This window comes from Gobius niger, assembly GCF_951799975.1.
Source record: "Gobius niger genome assembly, chromosome: 1".
In the NCBI taxonomy this organism is placed as follows: domain Eukaryota; kingdom Metazoa; phylum Chordata; class Actinopteri; order Gobiiformes; family Gobiidae; genus Gobius; species Gobius niger.
The window spans coordinates 48,647,897-48,669,095 of NC_136852.1; the positions used below are offsets into that span (position 1 = coordinate 48,647,897).

At 41.4% G+C, this 21,199-nt stretch overlaps 1 protein-coding gene across 1 annotated transcript in view; it reads left to right on the plus strand.

Annotated features, from left to right (window-relative positions):
• Positions 1–21,199, plus strand: part of tacr1a (tachykinin receptor 1a) — a 110,096-nt gene that overhangs the window by 43,580 nt on the left and 45,317 nt on the right. Inside the window, exon 2 of the mRNA XM_079568319.1 lies at positions 11,774–11,968. Coding sequence (XP_079424445.1) covers positions 11,774–11,968 — 195 coding nt within the window. The remainder of the gene's footprint in view (positions 1–11,773; positions 11,969–21,199) is intronic.

Here is a 21,199-nt window from a genome sequence, read left to right on the forward strand (position 1 = left end):
CCAATATGCACCTATGCATTCACGCCACTGATATGCCACTAGACGGGTGGCGACTCAAAACTTCCTCGCCCCCAAACAAATTCCCTGTACTCTACATTGCTTTACAGAGCAATATATACAAAATTAATACATCTGTGCAAGAATTACTGCAGATGAACATGTGAGAGCCATGTTATTTACATACTGACAGTGTTTCACCATTTTTCTGTAGACGCTTTTTTTTTATGGGAATCCTAATAAAACAATAAACAATAGTATAAGGCTACTCAAACTAATATAGGATGACAAATGACATCAGAGCTCTAAACATAGGACAAATGAATACAAAAACTTCACTATCAGCTCAGAAAATAATAGCAAGGCAGACAATGCTTCTGTCTGTTTGGACTGTCTCCACAATAATCTCTTGTTGTCTTCTTTCCACTTCCATTGCACTCACACAAGTGGACTACCTTGTTTTCAATAGCAGTTAGAGTGTTAAAATCAATAGCCTTTTGGGAACAAAGAACCCTTTGTGAGAAGTGGAAACAGTCTTTTACACGGACAGCTGAGAACTGTGAGTTGTACAGACCATAATGAAAAGTGGATGAGCAAAGCACTGTCTCCCTGCGCTGTCTCAGTGCGACATGAGGCCAAGGCAGTGGCTTTTTTGTTTATGAAGTCACTGATTTATTGCTGACATGGAGCTGGAAAAGGGGCATGTAGACCTTGCTCCATCTGAAGGAGAGGTCATAATCAAAAGCACCACTCGACTCCTGACATGGATTAAAAAGAACCAGAGAGAGAGAGTGGAAATATGAAGACGGAAAATATATGTTCTGTCTCAGACCTTGTGTTGTGGAGAGACACACTGACTGCGGGATGTGAGAATGCACAGATGAGCTATGTGTAGGTGAAAATGATTTAGTTTTCAGTCATTTCATTAACAGCTGTATTTGCTTTGATGGTACGGCTCTATCAATCAATCAATCACACTGTATTTCTATAGCACTTTACAACTACACTTGGCAGACAAAAGCGCTGCCCATAAATAATGCAAGATGTTTTTCTTGACAGGTGACTGGTAAAGACGGCAACTGTCACTTGAAAGTTTACATACCCTGACAGAATTTTTGATTTCAGATTTTTTTTTCTTTCTATTTTTCAATAAATATGAAGAAAGTTTTTTTTTTTCACTCATAGTTAGTGGTTGTGTGAAGCCATTTATGGTGAAACAAGTGAGTTTGCTCTTTTGAAATCATAATGAAAAAAAGAAAGTACCAAAAATGACCCTGGTCAAAAGTTTATGATCAAGAAGAATGGGCCGCTTTATCATCAGAAAAAAGGAAGAACCTCATCCACAACTACCACAAAAAACTCCAAGCTGCCATTGATGCTAAAGGGGCAATATACAAAAACTTTTGATCAGGGTCATTTTGGTACTTTCTTTCTTCATTATGATTTAAATAGAGAAAACTCACTTGTTTCACCATAAATTGCTTCAATAACTATGAGTGGAAAAAATAAATAATTGTTCTGTCTTTCTTATTCTTTGAAAAGGAAAGGAAAATCGGTTTATCAGCTGATTAAAAATGTATAAAGACTTAAAGGACAGTCAATAAATAGGACAGAAGCATCAGGTTTTACGAAACTCTGATTCGTCTCCTTTGCAGCTCAGCTTACATCTTCAGCATTGACTGCTTCATCTGCTGATTTAGTCCATACTGTTCCTTTGTCCTCGGTGTGATCTGATCCATTTCAAACATTGTTCTCGTGCTGCCATGTTTGTTTCCCACACGATGAGGACCCAACTATCAGATATATACAGTATAAATTTTTAATGTGACTGAAACTAAGCTACTAAGACTAAGACGGCTGCCAAAAACAACAATGCCAGACTAATGACCAGCACTTCACAGCAAATACAACATAGCAAGACAGAAATTTAGTCTCTCCGTGGAGAATTTCACTGGCTCCTCCTAAGATGAAGATCTCTTCTTTTTTTTAAACTCTTAACACATCCAAGAAAGTGGCATTATATATTTCAATGATCATTCTACATTGCACAGATAAAGCTTTGTGGAGGATAGTGGAAGATGGGAAAATGGTTGATCCTGGTCTTAAATTACTATGTGCGCGTTGGAATTCTCATCACAACCTCGACGGTTCAATTCCATGAATGCGCCTCCGGATTCCTATAAAACGCATAATGTAGCACTTGATATCACAGACAGGATGTGGTGGAGGCGGTGCACACTGACATTTTGGACCCGAGTGTGTTTTTCAGCCCATAACTCAGCCTAATGTTCTGGCGCCAAACTGGAGTTCAGCATTTCCATTTTAGGGCCACAGTCGTCGTGTGATGGGCGTCTCTATGGAAATAACACAACCCATTTGTGGTCTACCTGCTTCCAACTGCAATATGCAATCTGTTGTTACGATTTGTCATCACAGAAGCTTTTCTTTTTGCCTCATCTCTCTAGAGAGTTTAACTGTTCAATATCTCATTAGTGTGTACTTATTTGCAGATTTTATGTCCGTGTCTGTGAACTTTTTACGGTGAATGCTCTGAATGTTAACATGAATAAAGTTACACAAATGTTTTTTTTTTGTAGTAAGTGCTTTATTTGTCATTGAACAAGCGTGCAATGAAAAGTGTTCAGGAGATGCCATTGGACGTTGAACTGACTCAGAGCAGGTGTGAAGTAGAACACCCCTGCGAGTTAGGTAAAGTTGGTCCAGTCCAGCGGAGATAAAGCAGAAGTTTCTGTGTGAGTAAATAAGTTAATAGAATAAAGGCAGGTGAGGCAAAAAAGACAGTATGAACGGCAGTAGTGACCAATGTATAAAAAGTGCATGAATAATCAATTTTTTCATAACTCAAAGCTGACTATGGAGATGTGTCTGGCCCAGATGACGTGTGTAGCGGCCGATGTGAAAGCAGGGCAAACTGATCTCGCAACCTTCCGTACTCTGGGCTGGCGCTCTACGAGATGAGCTACAAATCTGGAAATATGTGGGCGGGTTTGAATAATAAAACTCCCGGGACGAAATGATGTCCCAGCACACACTGTCTTCATGGTAATCATGGCCAGCCACTCCCACTTTCTGTTTAAAAGCAGGAGCATGTGACCAGCTCAAAACAAATCATTTCTCCTTATACATACTGAGATTTGTTCTTACCTTAGCTTAGACGAGTTCATTTGTACCTGTCTGGTCTTCACGCGTGCCCTCAAACACGTAAACACAGCACAGACTGCGTTAGCAACAGTACTTCGGCGTCCGCACAGTAAAGTAAACAAATTACTGCGCGAAGTCGAAGTACTCCTGGTATTATTATGCCTTACAATATAGTTCCCCTTTTTATCCGCTTAGAAAATCCACATGGTTTGTGGCTTTTGTAACTATACTTGGATCGTGTAGCACTTCATGTAGCCATATCTAAATAGGCAAAATGTGGAAGAGCTTGGTAGCTTCTATCTTCACCTTGTTTGGAGCTATAGAGGAGAGGAGGAGAGGAAGAGAGGCTAAATGCTAACGGTGTCTGTGCTGTGTTTATGTGACTGAGGGCACGCGTGAATACAGGTACAAATGAACTCGTCTAAGCTAAGGTAAGAACATATCTCAGTATGTAAAAATGGTGGCCTCTTCCTTAAACTAGGAAAAAGCGATGTTCAACTCACAGACGCAGACACGTCACTTAAATGTCACTATCACCGTAAACTGACAAGCCCGTTCCATAACATGATAGAATATAAGGCAAAACACTGTATTTTCCTCACAAATTATTCAATACCAGTGCTTTTAACTCAGGTAGTTTCTTTTCAGTAGATTAATATTGAAAGAAATGTTTAAAGGTTCAGGACCACTTTAGAGAGAACGTAGTATCTTCTCTCACCTCTGATTCACGATATGTACGTCTGAAGTCCACACTGTTTGTCTTCTGTTTGAATGTTTGGTACTCGCGTAAGCCGCCATGTTTGATTTGACTCTGATGAGCCATGCTCTACCTTATCTGCGACGGTAGGCTCCCGCAAATGCACACTGGCAAGACACTTCACCCTACTTGCCTCCAGTGTCTGCGTACATTGGTGTGTGAACGAGAGAGTGAATGGGTGACTGGTTCCTTTCTATAAAGCGCTTTGGGCCTGATAAAGATAGAAAAGAGTCCATTTACCATCTATCCTATGAACTCGCTGAAATAACACCAGATCCAAGAAAATATGTCTTTGCAGAGAATAGGAAAAGCGTGTCTCCAGTACACAATATGGGAGGGCATCTTGCTTAAAACCTGTCACATCACTTTATAAATCCTTGGTGGGAAACCTGGAACGAAAGAGAGGTTAGAAAATCACATTGTCTGGTAAGATGTGTGGTCTGTGCCTGGATGGTAATACATGTTGACAGCAGTAATGCTCCGAGACAGTAGATTCGTTTTCCTGTCAGGAACATGTATGGGAGTTTATATAATTAAAATGCCTTTACCATTAAAAAAAAAAATCAAACAGGAGGCAATTCTACATCACAGTGTACATGGTCATTTCTATGGGCCTGTCACAGTGTCAGGAAGCATTACCAAACTTATAATGGACAGCTGGAATCACTGCAAAATCATAAACAACATATGGTTTGCAAAATGCATTACATGTTCATAGATAAATGTATGTATTTGTATTGTATAGACGGACCAGAGATAATCAACTTAAAAGGGAAGTTAACACAGCTGCACATTTTTTTCTTCCGAGAATTATCTAGTGCTTTTAACCCCAAGTAAGGATTTTCTATTTGTTGTGGGAGTGAAATACTGTTTGCCGTGTGACCAAGTGCTAAGTGTTCTGTCTCTGGCTGCTATGAGACCCCAGGCTTCACAAACTAGCAAGACTTTGGTGAAGTCAAATTCATTTTAAATCTTTTATTCATTGATTGTAACTGAAATCGGGCATGGTTGAGAAAGACAGTCAAGAAACGGCATAGATGTGGAGGAGCTTTAGTGGAAAAAATATTTCTGGTCTGGTCTCGCATACTCGGCAGGGACATGCTGAGACCTCATTTCGGCCTGGGAATTTAATGATTTAGATCGGCACATACGCTCATGGAGTTTTAGCTCAACTCGTAGGGAGCTGGCTATATGCATTCAAGATTATAGGATCGGTTCCCGCCTCATGACAACAATACAACTCCACTGCCAACACCAAGTTATGTAGATGACAACCTTAAATGGACTGTGTGAACTCAGGCTGCAATTGAAAGAGAGTGCGTTGACAGCGCTTGACTTTGTGTTATTTAAACAGTATGTGGTGGGCTCCGACAGACAGCCTTCAGGTCTGAGGTTGACGGCTTAACAACAGCACAATGCCACCTCTTGTAATATTGTTAATGCGTTTTATGGTCTCACAAAAATCTCAAGTGTCTGTTTCCTGGCCTTCGTAAGCCCTCTGTCCTCTCTCCCTCTCGCGTCTCTGGTTTTTTTCATGTAATTCTTCGTTTTTGACGGTCCACTGCGAGCTCCAGCTGTGCGTTTGATTTGACCACCGGCGCATCTGTCACATAACTCACCTCATGACCCTAATCCCCGTGTTTTTAAGCAGAGGGAGAGAGATGAAGAGAGACGATATGGCGCTTCCTCTCAAAGGTACCTCCATGTCGCTGGTATAATTGACTGGGGATGTCCTTTTAGCAGATTAATTTGTCCTATTAGCAGGATTAAGCCGTTATTTACACCGTGTTAGCGCTGGATGTCAGGGGCTCAGAGAGATCCAAACACATGTAGTGGCTTGATTGGTTCATAACATCATTTACAGATCTGTGGATGCCCGTAAATCGCACGCCGCTTTAGCCGGTTAGGCAGAGGGCTGCACTCTATTGTGGATGACATTTGCAGACTTTATTAAGATGAGGCGTTTGTAAACCTGGACTGCATTTTAATATGATTTAGCACTGAGTAAATGTGTGTACTGTGTGTTGTAGAGACCATTGGCAACAAGTTAAATAGGCATCATCATCAGTGGTCAATTCACTTGATTTTATTACTTGATACACAGTATTACTCTCATATAAATAATTGTTACTCTGACATTTTTTCTGCTTAAGTTAAAGAAAAGTGAAAAGCTCCAGGGATTGCATTATAAGACTTACGTTGGACCAAACATGCCACAAAATTGATGCCTTTTTCTTTGGAACTTTTATATAAATGCGAAGGACAATGTATTACATCTTTACCTTTCAAATGTAGCAGAGTAAAAGTGATAATTTTTCAAAAAAAGGAGTTAGCAAGTAAACTACAGATCCTCACAATGTGTTTCGTAAGCACAGTATTCAAATAAATGTACTTAAAGCAAAACTATGTAACTTGTTTACTTCATGAAAAAAAGTCTAAATGAGTGAAAACCACTCAAAACAAGCTTAAAGCATAACTAAGTAATTTTTTTTCCCCTTAATAAATCCTTTTCGTAGTTCCTCTGGGGGGTAATACAAGCATTAATGGGATGATTGGGGGGTCTTTCATCGCCCCCTGGTGTCTCTGGCCAGAAGCTAAGCTAACAGGCTAACGGGCAAAGCCAAATTTGAGTGAAAAGAATTATCCCCATTGTGTAATTGGATGTACAATATCCCTCTATCCCTTTGTCTTTTCTGTCAGCGTAGTATTTACTGTCACGGACAATTAATGAGTAAAAAAACATAACATGCTGTGACACCAGCAGTGCCACTTATGGCATCTAGGGGCATGAGCTACTTAGTACTGCTTTAAGACCACCTCTGTTAGTGGTAGTAAGTCATAGTATTAGTGGTTTTGTTCATACTTTATAAACCTTGTCTCGTTTTCTACCGCCTGTAACCATTAAGGAGACACCATTCTGCAGTGGTGGTGCTCAAACAGCGGTATACTCGCATTTTTGCCTGGAAACCAGACTCACCACTACAGCGACTGTGTCTGGTGACCATGGCATTAACTACATTTCCACAATATATGCACAGAATTATGATTCACGAAACTCTACTGTTGATGTATTTCTGGTCATTTTCCGGCGATTGGAAGACGGCTCTCTCTCTCCCGTCGATTGTTATTGAGAGGACTTCCGCGTCCCAAGACTGACGCTGCTCACGAACAACACGTGGCTGCAAATAAACAAATCTGATTGCACAGGTTTGGCTCGAGCGGCGAACAAAGTGACAGTTGTTGCTGCCTTGAGAGACAAATGATAAATTGTCTTTTGGGAAGCGCTTTGGGTGCCATGTGTGTGTTTGTGTGTTGAAAATAATGCTTTACAAATATACTCCTCTTCCCTTTTACAATAGTGTCATTAGTCGCTACTGTCGCCTATAGGTTTTGAACACTTTCTCAGGTGTTACACGAGCAGTTTGATATTTATTTGGTGTAGAAAATAAAATGGCAGAGTCCGCCGCAGACTTAAAATGTGGGAAATCTAAAGTTTAAAGGTTTTTGTTCTGATGAGGCTCAGTGTTGAAAGAAGATAATGCAGAGATATTATTCACGCTTGTCTGATTGAGGCATGAATATAACAAAGGAACCTGATTGATCATTATTTGCTGCATAATTTAAGTACATTGCTATAATTAGAATACAGTTAAAAGGAGGAGTTGTCTCTCACAGTGGGAAAGCGGTTGCACTCCCTACGGTTCTTGTTTCTGGGTGGGTTTCCTCTTGGTGTTGAGGTCTCATCTATCAACCTAACACCTACACGACCGGCTAATCCCCTGGTATAGTACTCCAGAGAGCAGTGCTCGCTTAGCTCTGGAGAGAGGTGGGTCAAAAGGAAGCATTTTCCAAGGGGAGAATAACATTTTCCTTAAGCTTATTTGTTGGCTGCGGGCCCAAACACTTAGCATTCAAAATAGCACTTGTCTTGTAGACTGTTCTGTTCCCATGAAGTGAAAGTAAATCAATCCCTGCTCTTGGACAGAATAGGTGCTGGTATGTGCAGACTGGCTCTTCTTTCGGGCAGCGGTTCTCAACTGGTGGGTCAGGAGGAGCCAAAAGGCGTTTTTTCATTCCAATATTTATGTACAGAATTGTTTTTGTCATAATGTCATATTCTTTGGTTTATTTCATGCTTATTCCAGGAGTTCCCTACCTTTTTTGTCCCACGTCCCCCCTAACTCGAGGATGCCAACATATTAATTATTTTCAAAATATAGCGAAAGGTCAAAGCTTTTACTGAAAAACATAATTAAAACCAATTAATCGAAGGCAATTCCGAGTGCCCCCGTCATGAGATCAAGTATGCCAAAAGCTATCTTTCAAAATGTCTTAATTCATAATTTTAAAGCTTGGCGAGATGAATTTACATTGTGATTGACTTTGCGAACACTCACCGAAACACTATCTGCACATATTTTTTGATGGATAATGAAGTTTTGAGAGTTTAGTTGTTTAGCCTCTTAGTTTAGCCTCTTACGGTACTCCTTGTACCGAGCGCATTTTCTCCAGTTCAGCTTTACCCAAATCTGAAAGCTTCTGGATCGGAGAGCAACAGTCTCATGCCTCATTTGAAAGCTAAGACCCACAAAAGTGATCATGACTTTTTTTGGTCACACCAAGAAGTCTAGAACAGCACTATATGTGACTAAAGCGTAAATATAAGCGCTATAATAAACCACAACACGTGAGGTGGCCTTAATTCATCACGTCCTAATGATCGGTGTTTTGTTGTCGTGGTTTCTGCTTTTCGAGTAAAACCTTGCCACAGCGTCAGATTCCCTGCGACACATATTCTATTTAGGTCGTATCGTCTGACCAACAGGCACCAAAGCGTGTATCCCTGGTCTCTGCCGCTGTGTGGGTGTGCGCATCTTTGTTTCCTGCAGGTTTTATCGCCTCTGATCCGATTTAACAGCTCTCTATTTTAGGTTCATGACTTTCACGCAAATGAGCATTTTTACACTTTGCCTCAACAAGAAGTTCACAGGCAGAACGAGGGAGTCTTTCGCACACATTACTCCTCGATGACTTACCCAGAAATAAAACATGGATTGGAAAAATACTACTGAGTATGAAGTAAATGCATTGTCCAGATATCAGCTTTAAGGATAGATACAGTATATAGCCTGCACATATTTTGAAATAATAAGATGGTGATTTGAGATGGTGGTTTTTATGCTGTTTATGCCTTTCCCAAATACTGAGAGTGTGGTCTTTGAAGTGTTAATTTGTATCTGGCCCACAGTCGTCCTGTTTATCTGTCTGCACAAACACTCAGAGCAAGGTTACAACACAAGACGAGCTCAACAATTGTAGCTAATTAGAAACTGTTTAGAAGACACATCCTTGAAAACTCAGATAACTTGGAAATAACCTCAAGACGAAGTGGTTGGTATTTAGGTTTTTAAACTGTTAGATTTCTTTGGTTAGATATGCTCTGGGTCATGTTTTGGCCTCTCATATGAAGAGCTTCTTTACGCCCCTCGTCACTGATCAAGCTGGTTTTATGCTGCTTTCTGTTCAAAAGGAGGAGAGTCTGGTGGTTTCCTCCTGTAGCTGATTCCAAAACTGACGCAGCCCCAATCACAGCTGCAAATTTGTAACACACACTTCAAATCTGAGGACTCTCAAATCACATATCACTCACAACAAAAGAGGCCGGACGACAATTCTGTTTGGAGTTTGCATGTTCTCCTCCATGTCCGAGTAGATTCGCTCCAGTTTCCTTCTACAACTAAAATACTAATAATTTACTCTATTCAAAGGAATTTGGAATGATTTTACAGCTAAAAATCCATTAAAAAACAACATCTACAAAGACTGTTGCTAAAAGTGATTTAGAGAGACTTTACAGTTTAAAAATGTACAAAATTAAGTATTCTCATCCTCCTATGTTCCAGCCATGTCCTAATGTGTAGAATGAGCCCAGACCTGTTCACCACATTTGCCTCTAAAATCCTGCACTGTCACTCAAAAAGGAAGTGCAGTTACGCATAAGACCTGAGGTGGCAGTAATGAGTATAAAAATTACCAACTTGTATCTAGTCCCTTTAAAGTGGTACATTTTAGCAAATAAATTTACATTTCCTCTCGAAATATATATATATTTTTTTCTGTACTTTAAAAAAAAAAAGACCTTTGGGGGCCCCGGACCCCACTTTGGAAACCACTGGTTTAGTTGATGTTGATTTAGCAGAAGATGGCCATTTTCAGTGCCATAGTTCTTGTTAAGTTTGATGTTTTTGCACATTTTATGTCATTAAGTTGGACGGACCGGCTTTAGGCTTTGAAGTAGAACTTGGTAACTTTTAGTAACTAGATTCCCCAAGCGCCACTGCAGGTGTTGTGGCATATGTAAAATTTAGTCATTAATTGTCCGTGAGAGTAAATACTACGTTGAGAAATAGGGATACTGTATATTGTGCCATAGCCCAATTGGAGATATTTTTTTCTGCTCAAACTTGGCTGTTTGAGCACTGAGTTTAAAGGGGCTAGATGCAAGTTGCCATTGCCAATGCCATTTTATACTCACTACTGCCACATCAGGCCATACGTGTAACTGCACCTTCTATATTAAGCTAGTGCATGACGGCACTTCGGACCCGAATTAACACCTTTTTGAGTGACAGTGCAGGATTTTAGAAGCAGTTGTGGTAAATATGTCTGGGCTCATTCTACACCTTAGGATATTGTTGAAACATGTAGGGGGAGGAAATACTTAATTTTAACATTTTTAAACTCCGTATAGTCCCTTTAAGATTCTTTTATTTGTTTTTAAATGTCTTCATGATCTTGCTCCTCGGTATCTGTCTGACCTGCTGCAGCCCTACACCCCGGCACGCTCCCTCAGGTCAGATGATCTGTCCTTGTTGGTTGTCCCCAAAACAAAAAGGACAATCGGCGACCGATCTTTCCCTGTTACTGTGGAAGGCACAGCCCCTGCACATTAGACAGTAGTAGTTTGACTTTTGAATGTTTTGTATTTAGGATTTTTACTGTTCATTTGTCTATTAATTATGTATTTTTTTTTACTCCTGTGTTCTGCACTTTGGTCGACGTTGTGTTTTTAAAGTGCTCTATAAATAAAGTTGGATTGGATTGGCTGAATACTGCTAAAGTGGCACTAGCCCACAGGCTTTGTCCGTTAGCCTTTTAGCTTCTTCTCATCGTGATAAACCAAATAGCGTTTTGCTAAATGTTCATCAACAAACTTAAAGCTGTAGACAGAATACAGTCAGAAGCCAAAAGAGATTTTGTCGACAACTGAGAGCAGTGTGGGAGATGTTTTCCATTAGTGTGTATTGGGGGTGTGGTTTTCTGGCCAGAGGGGAGATGAAAGACCCCCTCAACCAATACATTAACACTTGTATTACCCTCAGAGGGACTATGAAAAGGATTTTTCAAGGTAAAAAAGTTACTTAGTTCTGCTTTAAGTGCAAGATCTACTCCTGCCTGCCGTTTATTCTATAACAGTTTCACTCGTTATTGCGCTGAGAGACTGAAACTAACTTACACCACATTTGGATTACGTAAGTAAGTAACATGACCTAAATCAGGGGAGACAAATGTATGTGGGAAATGGATTATGTCCCGATCCAAACTATCTGAAACAAATGTGCTTCTTGCATTAGTTTGGCAGTTCATAGTCCAATTTAAGTCTTGTATCAAATGTTAAGGCTCTTGAGAATGTGACTGAAATACAACCTGAATCATAATTTCAAAATTGTAATGCTTTTGAAAAAAAAAACATCACAGTCCCAGAGTCTTTCCCCTGGCAGCGTGTGTTGAGCAGATGCTTTGTTCAGATGCTGTTGTATTCGCTGCTGCAGTGGCCTGTGTGTTTTATGCTGACAGGTACATGGCGATCATCCACCCTCTGCAGCAGCGTATGTCGTCCACCGAGACCAAGGTGGTGGTGGCCGTGATCTGGGCGCTGGCTCTGCTCCTGGCCTTTCCTCAGTACTACTACTCCAACACGGACGAGCTGCCCGGGCGCGTGGTCTGCTACATCGACTGGCCCGAGTACACCCTGTGCGACTTCAAAAAGATGTGAGTCAGCTATGTGTTTACTCAATATGCACAAGGCCAAGGCGCTTTTCACATGTGCTTCCATTGATCAATAAAACAAATGAAAAAGCAGCAGAAGGAGACAGGTTATAAGTGCATATACTGTATGTATTAGGCCTGGGGTGGTATGGTAAGGTAAGGTAAGGTAAGGGCGGCAGGTGGACGTGTTTCCCTTCTTCATCAGCACAAAGGGCCTGACCAGTAACTTTAAGGTAAGGAACTTTAATTTTGGATGTGTTTACAAAGCGGGTGATGAAGCTGATGTAGCGTGAGTTTGGGGAAACTGCACCGGGCTGGCATGAGTGTTCAACCGGTCAACACGCGCGTTAAACCTCGCTGTCTAGACTCTAACTTAGCCAAATAATATCAGAACAATTAAGTCAACAGGTAAATGTTTGCTTCCTTTCTCCTTTCACTCAATTTGATCTGCATTTATGGGAAATGTGAAGATACAAGCGCAGAGATGTTTCTTTGCGATGGTAGTGAGTGAAGAGGCTGAAGCTGAATAAATGATCACGCAAACATGAGCGTCAAGAGCCTAATTCACTCAGTTTTTCATAAAGCGCCAGGTCTGGCAGGAAAACAGCGGCTCAGGTGCTTGCGTAGCCCCCCCTCCCCTGTTCAAATGTGTCCCCCCACCTTCGAAACGCTTGTGACGCCACTGAGCGGTATATCGCAAAACCGCGGGAATTTGTTTGTTTACCGCCCACGGCAAAAAAATAAAATAATCCAAACCGGCACAGCCCCGATATAGGAGGCCCAGTTACTGACTTTAGGGGTGAAACCTGTTTGTCGCATAGAGCTTGTTCTGAGATGTTTCTGACTCGATTCAATACATTTAGTCTTTGTTTCAGGTTTATTTATCTGCAAATTAGGTAAGAAAATTGCTTAATGATCATTTTTCTAATCCATACATTTTCTTTTTAGCTATGACTTGTGGAAGTGTAATGCTGTTAAAAGGGAAAAACTGGCTCCTGCCCCCCGCTGGGTCTGGTGACATCATCATATTGTAGAACCTGCAACCCAGCAATAGCAATGTGTTCTCGGTCTGATCCGGAAAAAAGTCTAAATGACAAGGTAAATAGTCTCAATTCAAGTGATTTAAACATATGCTTGATATTTAGTTTTTGTAGTGCAGTAAGGGCTATAACTTTTAGGATCGGAGTTTGATGCAGATAGACCTGGATGGCAAAAAACAACAACTTTTTTTGATGAGTTTGTTTTTAATACTGTCTTGGTGAAAGACTCTGAATAATCAAAACACAAAGGTTCTAATATTTTGGTGAATATGCAAGATTATCAAGAAGAAACTATTTATTTATATTTATTTAAGTTTCTGCCTTCAAAGACCTAGCAGCCATTTTTATTTTGTAGAAGTAGCTCATAAGAGGTTCGCTGCTTTTGCCAACATGCCGACCACCACCACCAAACACTCACTGTAGTCGCTGCAACATGTGCCACTTCAACTCCAAATCTTTTTGAACGTACAAATAACTGAACAAATATATAAAGGTACAGGTCTTATCCGCTTAGCCGCTTTTCTAACCTTTACAACAACTTGTTCGCCGCATGGTCCACCACATCCTGAAAAAAATCGTAAAGTTAACTGCAGTGGGTTTCTTTTTGCGCTCATAATCAATTCAGGTCGAGTCTCAAAGTCACTGGCTCTCACTGCAGCTTTTCACACTCCGGTTTGCTCCCATAGCCTGCCCTTTTGTGGCACTCTAAAAGCTTGTCAAATTGCACATTCAGTGGTCAGGTGAAGCGGCTCCTCAGCCATATGCTGTACATGGCTGGACACGGTCCCTGCAGTTATCACACTACAGCAGGCTGGAACTCGCCATAGACCAAAGAGTTTGTCTTCTGCCCGAGCCATTTCCATTCTGTGAAAGAAACCTTTTGCATTCCCAATATAAGCTGCAAATTAGAAAGTTTGTTTTCCTTTCATTGGCACCGTCTGTTCATCGTGTTTGGTGCAGAGCTCGAGCAATCTGTGCTAATCCGCTCATAAACACTGAGATGGCAACAATGCATCTTTCCTGTTAGACAAAAGCTGCTTATTTAGCATGCAGATATTTGGGGACAACACTGCACGTTGTTGTAGAATGTTCTATTCAGTACAGAAAGTATGCTTTCTAAATATCTGTAAAATACAACACATGGGCTAGTTAAATGGCTTGTGATTGTGCCACAACCCCAAATTAAAGTGAAATGAACTTTATTTAACTAGCAAGATGACGTTTTGGGGTTTCTTAGAAGACAACGAAGAGCTCTCGGCCTTCCATCCCCACTGCCCTAAAGGTAGAAAGGTAAAGGGAGCGATGATGAGAGGAACCGAGAGGTATTTATAGGACGGAGACAGGAAAGGGCATACGTGAGGTGTGGTCCTGCTCCTGAACTTTATAAAACACACGTATCCACATTTTGGGCTGCCGTTGGTAAATGGTAAAATGGTAAATGGTCTTAACTCACTGCATATAGCACTTTTCTACCTTCATCAGGCCCAAAGCGCTTTACAGCAAGGAACCAGTTACCCACTCACTCGCTCATTCAAACACCAATGTACGCAGACACTGGAGGCAAGGTGGGTGAAGTGTCTTCCCCAAAGACACAACGGCAATGTGCATCTACTGGAGCTGGGATTCGAACCCCCGACCTTCTATTCATTGGGCAGCACAGTAGCACAGCGGTTAGCGCTTTCGCTTCCCAGCATGAAAGTCCCGGGTTCGATTCCCACCTGGACGGTGCCTTTCTGTGTGGATTTTGCATGTTCTCCCCGTGTCTGTGTAGGTTTCCTCCGGGTACTCCGGTTTCCTCTACCATTACCAACATGTACAATAGGCCAGGAGGAATGATGTGTGTGAGTGAATGAATGGTGGTGAGCAGAGGGAACATTAGTGCAGATGTGTGCAGTAGCGAAAGCGCTTCTGTCAGTCTCCCCCGGGGGAAACTGAAGCTACAAATGCTAGCTTACCACCCCGAGTAGTGGAGTGAATGTAAAATGCTCTCATGTAAAGCGCTTGGTGACCATGTCTGTGAAAGGCGCTGTATAAATAAAGATGTTCTTCTTCGTTGTAGACATACATAGAGCTACACAAACAGTTTTTGTCTGGTAAATCTATCAAAAATAATGAAGCTGATTCAAGTTAAAGTAAGTCATTGTACAGTTGTACAACGAAATTGAATCCACACAAAATCAGGAGCAACATCAAAACAAAAGAAAAAAGAAGCCGGGGAACACAAAAGCATAGTCACTTTGCCATATGTCAGAGGAATAACAGAACCCATCCAGAGAGCAATGAAAAAACACAACATAAACACAGTTATAAAACCACACAATAAACTGAGGCAGCCTCTGGTACATCCTAAAGATAAAATAACACAGGGGGAAAAATGCAACGCCATTTACGAGATACCATGCAAATCATGCAACAAATCATACATAGGAGAAACAGGACGACCTTTCCACATAAGAAAAAAGGAACACCAAACAGAATGAATGAAAAATAATGAAAAAGAAACAAGGGGACGTCTCACACGAACAAAAAAAGAAAAGGCAGAACAGGAGAATTTAAAATCGGCTATTTCGGACCACTGCAAAAGAAACAACCTCATGAACTGGGACGAGGCTCGGGTCATTGGATCGGAAACCAATAAATTCAAACGCTGGATAAAAGAAGCCATAGAAATCAGGAAACGGAGCACCGACACCATCAACCGTGACGAAGGAGCGTTTCTCCTGTCCCACACCTGGGACACCCTCCTCCAATGATTACGCCCCCTGTCGCCCTGAATCCACCGGGCGGCAGGGGGCGTGACCAGTCTGTCGGACCTGTTGGGACCGTCAGACTGGTCACGCCTCGGAAGTAAGAACAGCTGATAAGTGACACGTCACCGCACGCCGGTGATACTTCTGATGACGGCCTGCAGATGGCGGCTGAAACATGTAAAGGTAAAAGATCTTTAACATCTCTAACCTTCGTGTCTGGCAAAACGAACCTAAAAAGTGATACTAAAAAGTGAATAATTAAGATATTTTTCTGCTGACAGTGGAGATGTATAAGGCCCAGATTATTGTGAAAAGAGAAGTGACGTGTCATCAGCAGCGACCAATACAGCTTCTGATTTGATAAAAGTTACCCCTACACAGTGAGCTAAAACTCTGTGTGGAAAGTGGTTCTAAATTATAAAACTCCCAGGATAAAATGAAGTCCCAGCACGGCCCTGTCTCCAACCATTTTCACCTATGAGCTTCTCAACTAATAAGAAGGACAGAGATTTTCTTATGCTTTGAGAAATCTGTATTAAAACTGCTGCGTTGGTGGAGAATATCCAGAAATACTTTTAACACTGTTGTAACATCACCATTGAACTGAATTGTTTTGATTTCCGATTGTCATATAATGAAGCACAGACGTAATAAAAGTCATGCACAGTAAGCTCCGACCCTGATCCTGACTGGGCAGAGCGATTCACCTTTGCCCCAAATATCCCGTTTCAACGCCAGCCCAAAATAGATCAAATACCACAATATTCACTTCATGCAGAGTTTAGGCTGTGACTAAATTAAGAAACAAGAACCAAGACCTTCAGGAACACATTGTGAAAGGTCAAGCTCGACGGGAGAGCTGCTGAAGGAGCTGATTGACTCAAATGATATGGCGCTGGACCACTCTAAAACGGGCTTATTCCTGATTACATGGTGCCAATACAGTTAGAATGACCGGCATTTTCAGCAGAATGGAGTGGAGAGAAAAGAAAGAAAGAGTTGAATCAGTGATACAAGTGTCCCAAGCATAGAAATACTGTATATGGGAGAGTGGAGTGGGCTGGACATTTCTAGCTTTACTGCCAAGGCTTTCAACATTTTGCCAAGATACTAAGTATGAACACTCTCCAGAGCCGTGAGTAGATACTTCTGAATCATGAGGCTTTTACGATCAATAGAAACGGAATAATACCCACTTGAATTATTGCAATGATTTTGGGTCCAAGGGGAGCGTTCGGTCACTCTTCTGAAGGGTAACATTTATCTATGAAAGGATGATATCTTAGAGATTGATAAAAGTTAGAATATTGAAACATGAAACAGGGAACCCTTCAGTGTTCGTGATGACTAAACTTGAATGACTGAACTTGAAAACCATTAAGATCTACAGGAAACATAACAGATGGATCAGAGCTGTCAGTACCTCTTAGAGATAGAAGGGAACAGCATGAGAACAACAGTCTCTGGATTAGTAAGTGATATCAAGGACTTCCTTGTCTGGGTTTGCAAACAAAACAGAAGATCCACAATAACAGACCGTCCACCACTTCTTCGGTCACTCCTCAGAGATGGGGATTTCACCAAAACATCTATACATGGTGTCAAGCATCAACGACACTCTCCGCAAAATCTGACCCAATGCTCTGCAGTCGGCCATTGTAGATGTTTTCACCTCTAAAAAATACATAGCATTTAGTCAAGAACCTCTAGATTATGACTATTCATCCGAGAAATGAAAGCTCACTCAGGTTTACTCACCTTTGAGAGAGCTGCCGTCGAGCTTCCACAAACATTTAGTGACATCATGGTTTATTATTTACTATCTGTTTTAAAGGGACTATACGGAGTTTAAAAATGTTAAAATTAAGTATTTTCCTCCCCCCACATGTTCCAACAATGTCCTATTGTGTAGAATGAGCCCAGACCTGTTCACCACAACTGCCTCTAAAATCCTGCACTAAAAACGGTGTTACTTCGGGTCCGAATTGCCGTCATGCACGAGCTTAATATAGAAGGTGCTTTTACACGTATGACCTGAGGTGGCAGTAGTGAGTATAAAATGGCTAACTTGCGTCTAGCCCCTTTAATCCTAATCTAAAAACTATAAGAACAGTTTATTCTTTTGCTGTGATGTTTGTCTACGGTGTGTAGGAGAAGCAGAAATAAGTTCACAAACTTTTGCAGCAGTTTTATTGACAATCTCTTTCCAACAAACACGAGGCACAGCGTGATCTGAGGTTTGTCAGAGCCATGATGCGTCCGATTTGATTCCAGTCACCTTTCCCTCTGCTCCACTGACAATCTTAAACACACCTATTATCTCTAAAACACTGGGAGACGCAACCCTCCCCATGACCCAACCCGCACTCCCCTGTAATTTACTGGCAAAAAAAAATCCCTTATAAAGAAATTGACCTCAGAAGGACAAAGAGCTGAACGGAATAGGGCTTCTTCACTTAACCAGCATACTTTTCTGGGATTGTGATGGATGGAACTGTGGTTCATTCAACATTCAATAACTTTGTCATGCATTTGGATAAGACCCAACCCAGTCCCTATACACATACAGTATATCATTAAACGAAGATATTTTCGTGCAACACCTGAATAATGTATGAGCGTGTGAGGCACTTGGCTGCTCCTGATTGCTGTTACTCTCCTCAGTTTGTTTATGTAGCGCAGTGACAGGAAAAAGGTCCTTACCTCCTCAATAATACAATTACGTCTCTCTGCTCTCAGATAAATGATCAAAGCCGAGCGGGGGACAGGAATTATTGTGCAAATGTTGTCGACTTTTGCCTCTCATTTCCACATGAACTGCTTGGAAAAACAAAATGGATGCACTCTGCCTGCAAGTTACTTCATCATGTTTTATGGCTCCAAGAAAACCCCCTCCTTTTGGAGTTGTCCTTTGGGGACTCGAAGGGCATGATGTTGGGATGCGCTTTTATCGTTCGTCTGCAAAACACATCGTTCAGACTGAGTGGCATGAAAGTTTGTCAAACATTAGATATTGTTGAAGCCAAAGTTCCCAAAGTTGTCTGAAGCTTCACTTTCGATTTGCTTTTCGTCATACAAAGGTCTTCCTGTCCGACTTTACGAAGCGCTTATTTGCTGTCTAATGGCAGGATGAAATGAAGAATGCGTTCCCTTTGCCCAAGATGACTCATTTAACAACTCTGACATACAACGCTTAATAAGAAAGAAACGCTTAATTACCAAGTCCTAATAAAGTGAACGCCGATTATAAATGTACTTGGATCAGCCATAAATCTGAACAAATCGCTAAAGAATAAAGTGCTTTGTGTAGGGCTGTCACCATGATTCCTATTTTGACTTATCGTTCAATGAATCACAGATAAGGTTCGCGGTTTGTGCGTCCGACACTTCATCCTCCTTGCCTGTGTGTGTGAGTGAGTGGATGGTGGTGATCGAAAGATTTGTAACCAACGACTACAAATGTTAACCTCGCTCTTTAGCTATAATCTGCAGTACATCTCTGTCTCTATGCGCTTAAGGTCTCTCTACATTGTCCCTTTAAATCAGTAGTTCCCAAACTGGAGGTTTCGGGACACTGTGGTGGAGTCGCAAGGTGATTTCAAGGCAATACTCATTACATTTATAATGAATTTGAAACAGCAAATTTTTGTGAAATTAAGCCAAATACCACAATACCGCGTCCAAATAAACGTCATGTACCATTGTCGATGTTTTGCACCTGCACCTAAATGGCAATTCCATTTTACAGTGGGGGGGTCCCCGAGATGTTGGTCTGGTGAGTTTGTTTGTCGTGGCCCCAAAAGTTTGGGAACCACTGCCTTACAGGGGCTAGATGCAAGTTGGTCATTTTTATGCTCACTACTGCCACCTCAGGTCATACGTGTAACTGCAGTTTCTATATTAAGCTCGTGCATGACGGCAATTCGGACCTGAATTAACGCCTTTTTGAGTGACAGTGCAGGATTTTAGAGGCAGTTGTGGTGAACAGGTCTGAGCTCATTTTACACATTCGGACATTGCTGGAACATGTAGGGGGAGGAAAATACTTCATTTTAACATTTTTAAGCTTGTTTCTTGAGGTCGCCACCTCTTTTCTTTTGCAAAGCGGTTTGTGTCTTTGAACAGCTCTATACAAATGAATCCACCCCCCTTGCATCCTCATGTCCAACTAATACCGTCTGCTTTTATTCAAGGAAATGATCACTGAATGATTTCTGTGTCCAAGGACATTAGTGTATTACTGCACGGCATGTCCGCTGGCACAACATGGACGACTCCCACTCACTGACGCACACATGCAGCCAGTCTGGTCACCGTTTCAGTCGGCTGGAACTGGAAACTGACGAGCTTATAAAACTGTGGCCATGGTCGCAGCATATCACAATTCCCTCATTCAAAAACATGCCTGGAATTGGGTTAATGTAATAATCATGCGGAGACAGTCTGTCTCGAGGTTGAAGTGGACATGTCACACATATGGGGCTTAAAAACAGACTTAAAAAACATTATATCGGTGCCTCTGTAAGAATCCAATGTAAATACAGGCGCCAGGGCTTGTAAAACTTTTTCCTTGGGCTCCCTCCGCAGGCAGGTGTGGGAATAACATATAAAAGCAACTTTCAATTTCAATTTATTGCATGGTTAGCAACTTTTCGCATGGATTTCGGACCAGTCACAGAACGAGGAGGGACGGCAAGACGATTTATTTATTTATTTATTTAAGATGGGACAGTGCATATTAATTAACATGAGTCCTCAAAGTCCACATGTATGCCAGAGTTAGCCACAATGGCTAATTTTCATCTGTAGTCCCAGGGCAGGTTGCTGCCTTGACGATGACGATGATGCGCTATTCGATATACGGAAGCTTGTAGTTTATTTACGGATTTAAAAAAAAAAAGTTTATTTATGGATCAAACATGACAGCAGCAGACGCGACGCTATTTTTCGATCAAACTTTAGGCCGTATTCTAAATAGTTTAGCTCGAAAGTTTACAGCGGGTACGTCATATGTCATCGAATACAATGATACGATTGGCTGTGACTACGTGAAGACACGCTATAGACATTCGTAGCGCCCAATAAACGGCTATGGACGATCGTAAACCACACCTCTCCTACGAGAAAATGAATTGGTGGTCCCCAGACTAAATATCACTTGTGATTTTAGTGATATTTTAGTGACTCCCTGACTAAATATCACTTGTGATTTTACTCTGGCTTTAGCCAGGCTAGCCTGATTCACACACTTTGATCAGAAAGACTTATCGATTTACCTGTTATAATGTTGGATGATGGGCTTTTAAAATGTTGTGGACAGTTTGGGGTTTTAACAATGATGCAATAGCAATCAGGAAGTGCATAACGGAGCGCTGGAACTTTTAGAAGAAACAGCTAAATTGAACAGAGTCAGCTGGTGCCAACTCAATCAATCAATTAATCAA